Source organism: Heterocephalus glaber, unplaced genomic scaffold, assembly GCF_053883595.1.
Source record: "Heterocephalus glaber isolate CG9 unplaced genomic scaffold, H.glaber_assembly_v1.0 deba00001600, whole genome shotgun sequence".
Classification (NCBI taxonomy): Eukaryota; Metazoa; Chordata; class Mammalia; order Rodentia; family Bathyergidae; genus Heterocephalus; species Heterocephalus glaber.
The window spans coordinates 42956832-42971295 of NW_028258372.1; the positions used below are offsets into that span (position 1 = coordinate 42956832).

The following is a 14464-nucleotide window of genomic DNA, read 5'->3' on the forward strand; positions in this document are numbered from 1 at the left end:
GGTACTTTCTGGGAAGCCAGACAGAAGGGCCCAATGGGTAGCTCCAGATGTCACGGAGGAGGTGTCGAACTCCCCAGGAAGAGACCACAGTAGGGGTGTGGCAAGGAGGAGCCATTTGATGATTTTGACAGTGATCAGTGGAACTTCGGTGGCCTTAGGAAATGAGAGAGCTAAAGAAGTGCGTCACAGGTATAGATGTCAGAGTCTGCAGGTTGGAACACAAAGTTAGTAGCACATGGCTTCTCTTGTGTGAGAAACCTAAAGTATAAATAAAGAATGAAATAAAGGAGAGGTAGTTGGAAACAAAAGGGTAGAGCTAGAGATCAGGGTGAGGGCGGGGGCAAAGGGATGGAGAACGATCAAGAGATGAAATATGCATGTGCCAGTTCCCCTGAACAAATGTAACTATTATGTATCACAAGCATACTCGACAAAAAACCCAGCTGTCTGAGTGTGGTGTACGCGTGTGTCAGGGACATGATTTTTGCAAACAGTCCAAGTGTACAGAAGGTGCACAGTGCAGGGCACCCAGTGTACACAAGGAATTCACCTGACTGAGCTCACCGGGGACAGCTGATCGATAGTACCAAAGCCACGGGGTCTGCCCTTGTAGTGTAGCATTACGGCTTCGAATCAGTCATCTCGGGAGATGTCTAAAGGTTAGGGTACTGGAGCTGGGGTGTGTCCTGTGCGGATGTGAACAGGAAGGGAAGTCCGTGTTCTGAACACTGCCTTCTGTTTTGGTGGCGCCAGGAAACCCTAGAATGATGTCGTGCATCCAGAGGGAATTACAGGATGTTTTCAGCCCCTCCCTTTTTCTTATTATAAAACGAGAATGTAGCAATCTAAGCACTCTAGACGTGGGGGCGGGAGGATGTCTGTGAAGCTTGAGGCTTGCCTGGGCTATGTGGTGAGAGCCTGGCTCAAAAAGAAGCACAATTCTATATTAACTCTTTTTTAAAAAATGGTTTCAGTTACCAAGCTTTTCATTTTTGTTTGAGGCCACTGACAGGAATGTTCGGGGCTCAAGGTCAGCACAGTTGAAATGAAAACACTGTCAACAGGTGGATTGCAGAACAGATTATAAATAAAATACTGGACGGGATATGGAAAGACACAGAATGTAGACAGTGACATTGTGACACGGGACAAGAGGAACAGTTCTCATGTTTAGGGAAGCCGACCTTTGTATGTAGGTCCTTACCTCCAGTAGAGGCAGTAGTGTTCTTCCAGCAACTTAGGCCTTTGCTTAATGTTACCTTATTTTACATAATTGTTCTAACAGATTTGTTAGGTTTATGAGTGCACAGACAATTAAAAGGAAGGTGAATTGCTGATAGTGACACCACTATATGGGAAAAAAACTACAAAAACCCCACAAAAAGGCAAATGAAACCTAAAAGTACAGCAGTATTGTGGCTTTACTGTAAGGATGTGTTGGATAAATAGCCCCACGGCCACTTCAGGGAGCTTTCTAAGGAAATGCATGATGTAGTGAAAATAAGGCAAGATCAAACTGTGTTCTATGTTTAGAAAGCAAAGAGTAAATACATTTTTAAAATCCATGCACAGAATGTTGTACCCAGTGAGAAAGAACCAACCAGAGACCGATATTAAATCCACACAGGAGTTTTTTTACTGGCCAGGACCCAACCCGAGCATCGGACTCAACTTGAGCCCAATCTGGGGGAAGACAAACGTGTTATACACCTTTGAGGCCAACAGCTTCTAGGCCCCGCTATGGGATAGAACTAGTAAAGCAAGCAAAAGGTACAGAAGCGGAACGTCCTGCTGTTAGAGCATTTGTAAAACAATAGTTGATTAATTGTTATTTCTAAAGAGACTTTCTAAGGGGAGGAGGTTTTTAAGCTTCCTCCTTCTGAGTTCATCTAAAGGGCAGGCAGGTGGGTCAAGCAGCAGTATGGAGTCTGTCTTGCTAACTCGGGTCCTTCACAAACAAAATTGAAAGTTTATGTAAGAATATCCAACAGAGTAAACTTTTACGTTTTAATGACCTCTCTTGACTTGTAAGATGCTCTGTTCATTTATATGACATGAGTGAAATGAAGGTGTATAGTTATAAAATACCTGAGTCTATATATTTTTTGATCTATGAAAGCTACAATGCTTACTTGATTACCCCCTCACCTTAGCATTTATTGTGTACCCGTGAAGTACGAGGTGTAGCAGAAAAGGGAGACATAGGCCCTGACGCCTGAATTTGCCTTCAAAAGGACGACTGTGCCTGAAGTGGCCAGCTGTCCAGTCTGTGTTTCAAACTATGGAAGAGCAGTCTAGGCAGAGTGCTGCTTACCAGAGGAGACTTCTTCTAGGAGGTGTTAATTTTGAAAGGATTTTTTTTTTTTTTAAGTGGAGAAAGACGCATACTTTGGTCTGTTCTTTCAGGCCAAAAATATGGATGGCACTTTTTGGTTTACTGTCAAATGAAATTCAGTTTATTCTAAAATTAACCAAAAGCCACTGCAATGTTATTTTGAAAAAACAAGGGCCATTCTTCCACTAATTCCTCCACTAGTGTAAAAGCATGCCCTACTTAACGTCAGCCGGTCTCTCGCTGGTGAAAGTGGTATTAATACTTCATCTTCATGTTATTGCTCCTTTCTCCCTAGATGCCTGTGTCCTGCCGCCACCATTTGAAGCTATGGATCCTATCGATCCTAAGCCCTATTATAAGATCGGGGAGAAAGTGGAGTACAAGTGTAAAAAAGGATACAATCGTCTGCCTTTTTATCTCATGGTTGCTACTTGTGAGAAGAATCACACATGGGTACCTATTACAGATGATGCTTGTATAAGTAAGCAAATACAACTGAGGTTTTTTTCTTGCTCTAGAGATTTTCACACATTTTAGAGTGTGTACGTCACTATAGAAATGATCATTTTCTCACATGAAACAAGGCTTTTGATTAAATGTGTTTTTTCAAGCTTTGAGAAATTTCTAAGGAATATCTGCCCTGGCAATCGGTTCCCTAGTAATGGTGAATCTTACATTTGCCCTTATAATAGAGTAGTTAAAGAAAATAGTACTCCATGAATTCAAAATAGCAATGCAGAATTTTGGGTTTGATTCAAGTATGTTTGGAAACTGGATTTTAAAATTTCACAATTCTTTTCTTTTAGAAATAAAATGTTCATATCTCAATCCTCCTTCAAAGGTCAGGATAGAATATGTAAATGAAACTTTCGCATGGGGTGACCAAGTGCACTTTACTTGTGTTGAGGGATAAGTCACTCCTTAGAGGAAACAAGGTAAACTTTGCTGATTCCACTTGTTTTGCTTTCCTTCTTAGACACTCACCTACATTTCCTTCAAGTTTGCTTTCTTTGTGACAAGATGTATTCCTACCCCAACAACACTTAGGTGCTTTATGCACATAAGAAAGATGTCTAATAAACGGAAGTTGAAGGAAAGCAAAGCTGTACAATACTTGTTATATCGAATAATAAGCCTATTATAAGCACTCAGAATGGAGTAAACATGGTGACTTTATCCTTCACAGCCAGGAAATGAGAGGTAGAACTGCCAACCAAAGATGTTCTTCTGTCCAGAGAAGCCTGCTAGGTGTCAATCGGACTGTAGTTGACTCGTTGACCAGATCAATAAAGATCTTTCAGATGGAAAAGCATGTAATACTGAACCCTGGCGGGAGAATCAGCTGTGACTCTCCACATGCAGGTTCACTGGCTGGTTGTTTTGGTTTTTTTTTTTTTTACTTGATTAAGTAAAAATGTTAGAAAATTCAGTCAAAGGTTAAAAAGAGTTTGCTAGACACTTTGAGGGAACCAAAGGTTACAGACCTTTCCCAAGGAAGCTCTAACCTTATTGAGAAATACAGTGTATACAGCACTATCAAAGTAAATAGTAAAGGAGACCAACAGATAAGTAGAATAATTCATGATAATGACTGTGAGGGTCCGAAGGAGGAGCGATTCCTGTGAATTTAAATCATTGAGTAGTATTCCCCATAATTCCTGGGAAGATCTTCTGATCTAAGTAACACTAACAAGAGCTAACACCTAGCCACAGACACATTCTCGAGACTTGAACTCAGGCTCTGAGCTCTGGCTCCTCTCTCTGGGGTGGCTGCCTGCACTGCACTGAGCAGAGTGTGAGTGAAAAATGCGGGAAGCAACTGCAGGACGGAATGACTGGGCTGGACTGACAGGCTGTCACCAAGAGACTGACTTAGACATCACTGCTCTCCAGCAGTGTGCGCTTGCGCTGAGAAACCTTCCTTTGACTGAATTGCAAGTTTATTTGGTACTTTCACTGTATGTTGTTCTAGAAACCCATCGCAAACTACCAAAAAGTAGAAAGACAGCTAACTAAGACAGCCAACTTTCCCTCACTGTTAAGTACATCTTGTTAACCACTAAGGGAAATAGTAACTTTTTATTTTCTCGTTTAGTTTTTACTTAGCTGGTAATGAAATATTGTATTGTGAGCTTAAAGAAGATAAGGTTCAATGGAGTAGTAGCATCCCAAAATGTAAAAGTAAGCAAATTCTCTTTTTAAGATTTAGACTGGGGTCAGGGGATCCCTTTATGCATTTAGATTAACAAGTACCCCAAAGAGCTTTTCTTTAGGTGGCTTAGGTCTCTTAATATGGATCATATTGGAATTAAAATGGAGAGGTTTTAGAAAGGATTATTTATTAATTCATTTTAAGGACAAAAAACTCAATATATGTTAACATATGAAACATTTCTATGGAAAATTTCAAAAACAGAAAAATAATAGAATAGTGACATTTTTGCAAATCTAGCTTGAAGAAAGACATCTGGATTGGGCGACTGTGTTACCAAGGTTCACGTCCCCGCAAAGATTCCTGTACCAGGGCTGGGGATTTAGCTCAGTGGTTCCGGCGCCTACCACGCAAGTGCAAGGTCCCAGTACCAAAAAAAAAAAAAAAAAAAAAAAAAAAATTCTTGTACCATGAGCATGAGAATGAGAAAAAAATGACGATGTTATTGTGAACCTTGATTTAAAGAACAAATGTATTTATAAGTTATCAAACAGTTCTCAGTTAGCACTCAGTTTTATTTTTAACCACATATATATTTCTTATTAAATTGTCAGCATCTCTTACAAGAGAAACCCTGACGTGGCCTTACAAATGAATATAGGTATTCTGGACCTTAAAAAAATAACTTGTTCCGAAAGTTCATTTCTATATTAAAAGTTTGAATTGGAGATAATACATTTCTTCTTGGAAAACCTACTAGATGGAAACTGAATTTACACAACTAGCTTAGAGAACTCCTACACTGATGAATTGATTAAAGGCAATTCAAAAAGCTTTACTAATATTATCTCAGTTTTTTTTGCTTCCACCTTTCATTTCTTCTTTTTCTCTCGTTTCAAAAGAGATCTTTTGGGACCCCCTCCGAAGATAACAAATGGGAATTACACCTTCCGTGACATCACCATGTTTCAATACTTTGAAGCAGTGACTTACAGCTGCAACCCCACCCTGGGGCCGGACCAACTTTCACTGGTCGGCAGTGAGGTGCTTTACTGTGCCGCCCATGAAACGTGGAGCAGCGCAGCCCCTGAATGTAAAGGTGATCATCTCTCCATGTATCTGTTTCTTCATTTCTGATTACTGTGGGAATATTTTGGAAATAGTTTTTACCTACAAGTAAGCAAGGGAGAAAGGGCATATGTGTTTCCTCTTCTTGTAAAAGTGGTTTCTAATTTAATTTAATCTAGGTCAAGTCAAATCAAAAAAGTAATTCTAGAGCTGGGGATTTAGCTTAGTGGTGCAGCACCTGCCTTGCAAGTGCAAAGTCCTCAGTTCGGTTCCCGGTACTGCAAAAAAAAAAAAAGTAATTCTAGTTTCAGCGTTTTCTGTCCCTCACCCCAACACTTTCTCTACATTCCGTTCAGTACAGTGTGAGCTACTATGTTTATGCACGAGTTAGGGTGCTTTTGTTTGAAACAACAACAATAACAAAATAAGAAAGTGGTGTCTTGTGCCACAAGAACGTAGGAGTTGTACCTGCAGGTAAGGATAAAGCTGATGATAATAGAGTAACCCTCTCACTGGATATTGAATGATAAACTCTGAACAAATGACGAAGGCACTGTGGAGCGACCAAAAACATGATGACACTGGGTGGGGTTTGCTCCTTGGGTCAGAGGCACCCTGAACAGCAGCAAAATACATTCTCTTTTCAAGTATTTGTGTAACATCTGCAAGGCAGAAAACCGTCTCAGCAATAAGGGCATTTTAAACAACTATTGAAAAATTGAAATCAGCATTTTATCTGATCACAATGGAATGAAAGTATAAATCAATGACAAAGACATCAAGGAAATCCCCAGATAATTGAAAATTGTGCAAGGCACTTCTAAATAACCCATAGCTGAATGAAGTCAGGTGAGAAATTAGAAAGTGTTTTGAATAGAGTAAAAATAAAAACACATATCAAAATATCAAAATTAGAGGAAAGTACAGCTAAAGCATTACTTAGGAGGAAATTTATAGCATGAAATAATTATGTTAGAAAAAAGTCATAAATCAGTGCTTTAAACCTGCACCTTAAAAAACTTACAGCAAATCAAACACCAAGCAAGCAAATGGAAAGAAATGATAAAAAATAGAGCTGCCATCCATGAAACTGAAAAGAGAAAAAACCATCAAAGAAACCAGTTCTTGAGGATAAAACAGATAAACCTACAGCCAGATGGACCAAGAAAAAACACACACAAATTACCAATATTAAGAATGAAAAAGAGTGCATCACTAAACATCCTGTGGATATATAAAGGATAAAGAAATGCTGCAATAAATATTGCATAGAACTTAATGCCCTTACATTTACTGGCTGAAATGAAATTGATAAATTTCCTAACAAACACTAAATACCAAAACTCCCTCAGAAATACAGATAACCCCAATAGTCATATCTATTATACAAATAGAACTTGTCATGTATGACCTTCCCCTAAAGAGAACCGCTAGCCCAGATGCCCCTATGGGGAATTCTACAAAACATTTAAGGAATAAACAATTGTAATTCTACACAACCTTTTCAAGAAAATTCAGGAGGAGAAAACATTTCTCAACCCTTTTTTTGAAGACATCATCACCCTGGACAAAAACAAAAAATTACAAACAATATCCTTGATGAATATCAAACTCTAAATCCTCAACAAAACATTAGCAAATCAGATCCTGTGGTACATAAAAAAACAGTGTTTACCAAGTAGGATCTAGCCCAGGAATGCAAGACTGGTTCAGTGCAAAAATTAATCAGAATAATTAATTATATCAAGAGACCATAAAGAAAAAAATGGTATCATCTTACTAGATACCAAAATAAAAACCCTGTTTGACAGAATTCATCATTTTTTCATGATAAAACTTCTCACCAAACTAGGAATAGAAACTGTCTCTCTAACTCTGAAAAAAAAAAAAGGCATCTACAAAATCCTACAACTGACATTATACTCAATGGTAAAAGACTCATTTCTTTCCAATTAAAAAATAAACTAAGGCAAAACGAGGCAAGGATGTGCACTGTCATCTTTATATTCAACATGGTATCAGAGATCATACCCAGTACAATAAGACAAGAGAAAGACTAGGGATACATATTATAAAAGATGAAATAAAATTGTCTCTGTAAACCAGCTACCATGAAACACCCATTAGAATGGTTGAACTTTAAACACACACACACACACACACCTGATCACACTACATACAGTGGACCTCTGACTTACAAACTCAATTTGTTTGTAAGGGCTGCTTGTAACTCAAGTTGGCTGTAAGTTGAGACTATTTTCCCATAAGAAATAATGGAAATACACATAATGCATTTCAAACCTTCCAAAGCACCCTTAACTAACCTTTTCATAATAAAAAGCGTAGTATAATGTGCATAATTTACCAGAAACACCAATAATGTGCCTAGTTTACCAGAAAAAACAGTTTCATACTGTACTCACCATTCAGATTGACATCTTTGGCTTGCAGGAAGGGAAGATGAATGGAAGGTGGTTATTGTTTGGAAGAAGAGGCCCTTCTGTAAGAACTTCAGGAGTCTGGCTCTGGTGTCCTTTCTCTCCTTGGGAGAGTCTGTCGCCCACTAAGACCTGCTTCTGGCTAACTGGGTTTCAATCTCTTTAGAACTAAAACTGGTCTAAGGTTGTGTGTTTCTGCCTTTTCTTTAACACTGTTCTGTAGTATGATGTGACATTGCCATTAAGCAAGTGAATGCAACAATTGGCTTTTCCTCTGTCTGGGTGGGTCTTCTCTACAAATGTTTGTAGCTCTGTCCATTTTTTCAGGATTTCCATTATTTCAGAAGAAGAACTTTGCTGCACTGATTGTTGATACTCCCCTTCCTCTTCAGAAAGCTCCTCAGCTGCCATTGTCTGCAGCTCAGCCAGAAGCTGCTGATGTTCCTCTGTAGACAACTCCTGAATGTTCTTCCACCAGCTCCTCAACATCGCCACTGTCGACCTGTGAGCCATGGACTCTGTTACAGTGACAGTGTCCTCAACCACAGGGTAAATTGAAGGCTCAGTCTTCTCTACACAGCCTTCAAAGTCTCTCCTGTATAATTTTAGCACATATTTTCTTCCAGGCAGATCTTAGTGTCCTTAGAGAAACGTTGGCCCAGGAATTCTCAAGGTGTTGTAACATTCCTTCCAGAATTCTTTAAGTGTTAAATCTGTATCTGAGACCATCTGGAAGCACTTTAAGAACAATTCTGTGGTGTATAGCTTCTGAAAGTTAGCTATAACCTGCTGGTCCATAGGCTGCACTGGAGGAATTGTTAGGTGGGAGGAATTTGACTGAGAGTCGTGGGAATTCTTCAGCCAATTCTTCTTCTGAATCTTGTGGGTGAGCAGGAGCATTGTCGATGATGAGGAGAGCCCTGAGTGGTAAACCTTTGTCCTGTAGATATTTCTTAACAGTAGGACAGAAAGCCCCCCTGATCCACTCAAGAAAAAGTACTCTTGTTACCCAGGATTTTATGTTAGATCTCCACATGACCCCTAGCCTATTCTTCATGACTTTATGTTTTCTAAACACTCGAGGGGTCTCAGAATGATAAACCAAGAGAGGCTTTATCTTGAGGTTACCAATTGCCTTGGCAAATAGCAGTAAGTTTAACCTATCCTTCAAAGGCTTGTGACCTGGCATTTTCTTCTCTTCCTGGGTAATGCATGTTCTCCTGGGCATTTTCTTCCAGAAAAGGCCAGTTTTATCACAGTTGAAAACTCGATGAAAGCAAAAGCCATTTCTTAGTGTCATCATTTTGAAGTGGTGTATGCAATTTTCAGCAGCCCTTTTATCAGCACTGGCTGCTTCACCATGCCTAGTTATACTATGAACCCAAGTTCTCGCTTTAAAATTGTGAAACCACCCATTACTGTCACAAAATATTTCACCATTATCACTTGTCAATGGATTATCCTTCATGAGATCTGCATTTATAGCCCTAGCCTTTTCACAAAATATACTCAGGCTATAACCTGACATTTGCCTTTCATTTATCCACACTAATAATAGCCTTTCTACCTCCTCTAACACTGTTGATCATGACTTACTAATTTGTGTGACACTTTAGCAACACTAGCTTCCATATACAAATATTTTCTCTATAAGATTGTTGAAACGGTGGATTTTGACATGCTGTACATATTAGCAAGATCAGTCACAAGATTGCCACTCATATTTATTTATAATTTTCTTCTTCTTTTCAATTGTGATTGTTTTCCTTACGTTTCCTTCCTTCCTTATTTTCTAGCTTTTGGGGGCACCATTTTGATAGCAGTAATTGTAGCAGTTATATAAAGCACTGACCGAAATCATGTCCACAAACATGTGGATCTGGGCTCAGACTGATGCTCATGTACACTTACATATGTTTTTGTGGCATCACAAGTCTTTGTTTACAACCCTACAAGCAGCTGGCATTCAGCTCCTAACTCAAGACTTTGATTGTAAGTTAAAATTAAAATTCCATTCGTAATCTAAGTTGTTCGAATGTGAGGCCAGTTGTAACTTGAGGGTACACTATATATGAAGCAGTTGGGATTCTCATAACTTTGCTGATCAGAATGCAAATTGGAGGAACTTTGAAACACATTTGTTGATTTCTAAACATACACTTACATACAACTCAGCAACATAAATGGGTCCCAAAGGGCATCATGCTGAGTAGTATGAGCCATTCTAAAAAGGCTATTGTTCCATTTATAGGCAGTCTGAAAAAACAATCCTGTGGTAGAAAATCAATTATGGATTGGCTGGTGGTGGGGTGGGAGAGGAGGAATAAATCTCAAGTGTGTGTGTGGAGAAATTCAAGAGAGGGACGGAACCTTGCCTTTACTGCCCCAGTAGTTTGTGCGGTTGTTACTGCATCTGTAAAATTCGTACGTAAACTTGAAAGGGTGGATTTTACTGTATGTAAATTGCACCAAATTTTAAAAAAACATTAGCTGGGACAGCACACGAGTGAAAAGATCACTGACCCTGAAGAAAAATCCAACATGATTTAAGAAGGAAAATTTTTAAAGAGAGAGAGATGCTTACAGAGCTGTGGGAGAACATCGAACAGTCAAACATCGTGTAACTGAAGTTTCAGGAAAAGAGCCTAGAAAATTATTTGAATAAATGCTAGCCAAAAACTTATCTGAGCAACCTCAGATTCAGGAAGTTCAGCAAAACTTGAGCAGGATGAATAAATCATTAAAATTTACCAAAAAGAAAGAAAAATGAACCTAGTAGTTTGGTAGATTTTAATAGCTTGGTAAAACTACCAAGAACAAAAGAGAAAAAAAGCAGGCAGCAAGAAGAAAACAACACCAATGAAAAAATGTATTACATTTGGGAGGGCAGTGGCAGATAGGATCTAGTAAGAATGGGTAAGTTCTTTTAAGAAACCATTAAAGCTGGAAGGTACTAACAGAAAAAACACTTAATCTAGAACTCGTGTCAAGGAGAAATCTTTCAAGTTGAAGGTTAAATAAGTGAAAACATTTTTAGATAAAGCAGAGCTGATTGAGCCTCACGAGTCAACTTGTATTACAAGAATTGCTCAAGGAATCTCTTCGGGCTGAAAGGAAATGATATAGATGGAAATTCTGTTCCAAGGGAAAAAGGAGAGCCTGCTTCTAGTTTGACCCAGCCCATTTGCCTGGATGCAGTCTCCTTAGATGCTAGTCGGTGCTTACTGTGCCTGACCCTGTTCCCCGCCCCCAAATTCTCCTGACCCATTGATGGACCCTGAAATTAATCTAGTGAGTCGTGACTGCAGTTTACTTCTTAAGAAATAGTGTAGACAAGGGTTAAAATGATTAAAATGAATAATCGATAATTTGAAATAGGAAAAAAGGTCCAAAGATGAAGGGGTAAAGGGAGGGGAAGGGGAAAGGAAAGGAGGGAAAGGAAAAACTATGAGAAAAGAAAAAAATGGAAACGAAGTCTATGTAAATAGGGAAGGGCAGAGGGGGTGAAGGGCACACAGGGAATGGGGAAAAAATAAGAACCAAGATACATCATGTACAGGTAAGGCACATGTGCCCAATGATAAATGTAAATGAATTGTATACCTAAAATGTACCAATAAAAGAACTTAGAAAAAAAAAAAAAGAAATAGGATAGAATGGGAAATCTGGAAGTGCACCAATAGAGAGGCTAAGTATTGAGATTAAGTTTTATTTTGGGTCCATGTGCTTGTATATTGGTTTACAACATAAAATGTGTTTTTTCATCTCTGGGTTGCAGCCAGAAAAGATTTACAGAACTCTGCTCCAACTCCATCGGGCTGTCTATCCCTTGAAATCCCCACTTGTATTTGTTTCTACATAAATTTCTTTTTGCCCATCTTTATCAATTTTTAAATTTGAGTTCAAGTATACCTTTCCAGAAAAGTCTTTTCCTTGTCTTTACAAAGAGCAGTGCACCATTATCGATGTCAGTGTGACCTTAAAAAAAGCTCTAGAGCTAAACAGTATCAAAAATTCGTTTAAACTTAGCCTGAATTTGTCCAACCTTTCCCAAAACTTGTCAGCAGTGGAGGGGTGGATAAGATACAATGATAATCTGTTCCTTAAGGAGAAAGTTCCTCTTTACCTAGGATTAAAATGCTTTCTATTAAAAATGTGAAACACAATGTACTTTTTAATTTTGTTTTTAAACATGTTCTATTTCTTGCCTCTTTGTTCCTACTGCAAATGCATACTTTGTACTAGTTTTTCTGGTCCTGCATTACAATACATTTCCACTAAATCCTGAAGTTTTTTTCTTTGCAGTGATCAAATGTCCATCTCCAGTACTTAAAGATGGAAGACAGTTATCCGGATTTGGAAAATCATTTTACTACAAAGCCATGGTTAAGTTTGAGTGCATGGCGGGCTTTTACCTTAACGGCAGCGATACCATCATGTGTGGCACTGAAAATGCTTGGGAACCCTCCATCCCGCAATGTATTAAAGGTACAAAGTTGTCTTTTTTCCTTCTTGTCTTTTTCAAGAGTTTATTTCTTTGACATTAATTGTTGTTTGGGGGGTTTTGTTGTTGTTCTTTTTTTTGAGGGGGGTACCGAGGTTCAAACTCGGGACCTTGCACTTTCGAGGCAGGTGGTGGCACCACTGAGCTAAATCCCCGGCCCTCTTTGACATTAATTCTGTCTCCTATGCCAGCCGAAGGCTTATCTGGCAAGTCACACATAGGCCTTGGGTTGCCTCACAGTTCAATCAATAGCCAAGTTATAAGCCAATTCACTATTATCTTTTTTAAAAAATATATTTATTGGTCCATTTTAGGTATACAATGCATTTACATTTATCACTGGGTGCTTGTACCTGTACATGATGGATCTTGGTTCTTATTTTTTCCTCATTACCTGTACACCCTTCACCCCCTCTGCTCTTCCCTATTTACACAGACTTTGTTTCCATTTTTTTCTTTTCTCATCATTTTTCCTTTCCATTTTTCACTTTCCTCTTCCCCTTCCACCACCCCTACACCTTTGGACCTTTTCCAATTTCAAATTATCAATTATTCATTTTAATCATTTTCATCCTTATTTACACTCTCAGTTTCTCACACTAGAGAAACTATTCAGTATTTACACGTGTGTCCTATTTATTTCACTTAAAAGTATGGCCTCAATATGCATCCATTTAGCTATAAATGTCTCTAGTTTCTCATTCTTTATGGCTGAGTAGTACTCCATTTTATAAAAAACCCCACATCTTCTTTATCCAGTTTCCAGTTGATGGGCACTTGGGCTGTTTCCAAACCTTAGCTATTACAAACTGTGCCACTGTAAACATGGGTGCACATATATCACTGTGGTATGATTCTTTTAATTCTTTGGGGAAGATACCCAGTAGGGGAATAGCTGGGTCCAATGGGACCTCTAAGCCTAGTTCTTTGAGGTATCTCTGTACTGATTTCCACAGTGGTTGCACCAGTCTGCACTCCCACCAACAATGGAGAAGGGTTCCTTTCTCCCCACACCCCCGCCAGCATTTGTTATTGGTTGATTTCTTGATAGCAGCCATTCTTTCTGGGATGAGGTGGAATCTCAGTGTTGTTTTCATCTGCATCTCTCGAATGACCAGTGATGTTGAACATTTTTTCATGTGCTTATTTGCTGCTTTTACTTCTTTGTCTGAGAAATGTCTGTTCATTTTGGATGTCCATTTTTGAATTGGGTCTTTGAATTTGGGAGGTCTGATTTTTTTCAATTGTTTATATAGTCTCGATAGTAGACCTTTGTCTGAGGTACAGCTGATAAATTTCTTCCCACATTGTAGGTTGTCTCTTAGCTCTGTTGGTAGTTTCTCTTGCAGTGCAGAAGCTTTTTAATATGATGAGATCCCAGTTGTTGATTCTCTGTGCTAGCTCCCATGCTACTGAGGATTTGTTCATAAAGTCTTTTCCTATGCCAATGTCTTCAAGAGTTCTACCTAACTTATCTTCCAGCAAGTTTAGTGTTTCTGTCTTAATATTTAGATCTTTAATCCACTTTGATCTTAGTTTAGTGCATGGTGATAGGTATAGGTCTAGTTTTAATCTTTGGTAGGTTGAAATCCAGTTTTTCCAACACCATTTATTAAAAAGGCTATCTTTCCTCCAATGAGGGTGGTTGGCTCCTTTGTCAAAGATGAGGTGGCTGAGTATGTCTGGAGTTGTTTCTGCATCTTCTAATCTATTCCACTGATCCTCGGGTCTGTTTCTTTGCCAGTACCATGCTGTTTTTATCACAGTAGCTTTGTAGTATAGTTTCAAGTTGGGGATTGTGATACCCCCAGCCATGTCTCTGTTGCCTAGAATTGCTTTTGCTATTCTAGGCTTCTTCTGCTTCCAAAAGAATTTCTGGATTGTTTTCTCTAGTTCTGTGAAGTATATTGTTGGAATTTCAATCAGCATTGCATTAAATCTATATAGTAGTTTTGGAGGTATGGCCA

The 14464-nt window shown here is 38.8% G+C and overlaps 1 protein-coding gene across 1 annotated transcript in view; it reads left to right on the top strand.

The window, feature by feature from the left end:
- The window catches only part of Cd46 (CD46 molecule), a 31893-nt gene that overhangs the window by 4323 nt on the left and 13106 nt on the right, over positions 1 to 14464 (top strand). The window contains exons 2-5 of the mRNA XM_087194359.1: positions 2631 to 2816; positions 3142 to 3241; positions 5390 to 5586; positions 12299 to 12481. Coding sequence (XP_087050485.1) covers positions 2631 to 2816; positions 3142 to 3241; positions 5390 to 5586; positions 12299 to 12481 — 666 coding nt within the window. The remainder of the gene's footprint in view (positions 1 to 2630; positions 2817 to 3141; positions 3242 to 5389; positions 5587 to 12298; positions 12482 to 14464) is intronic.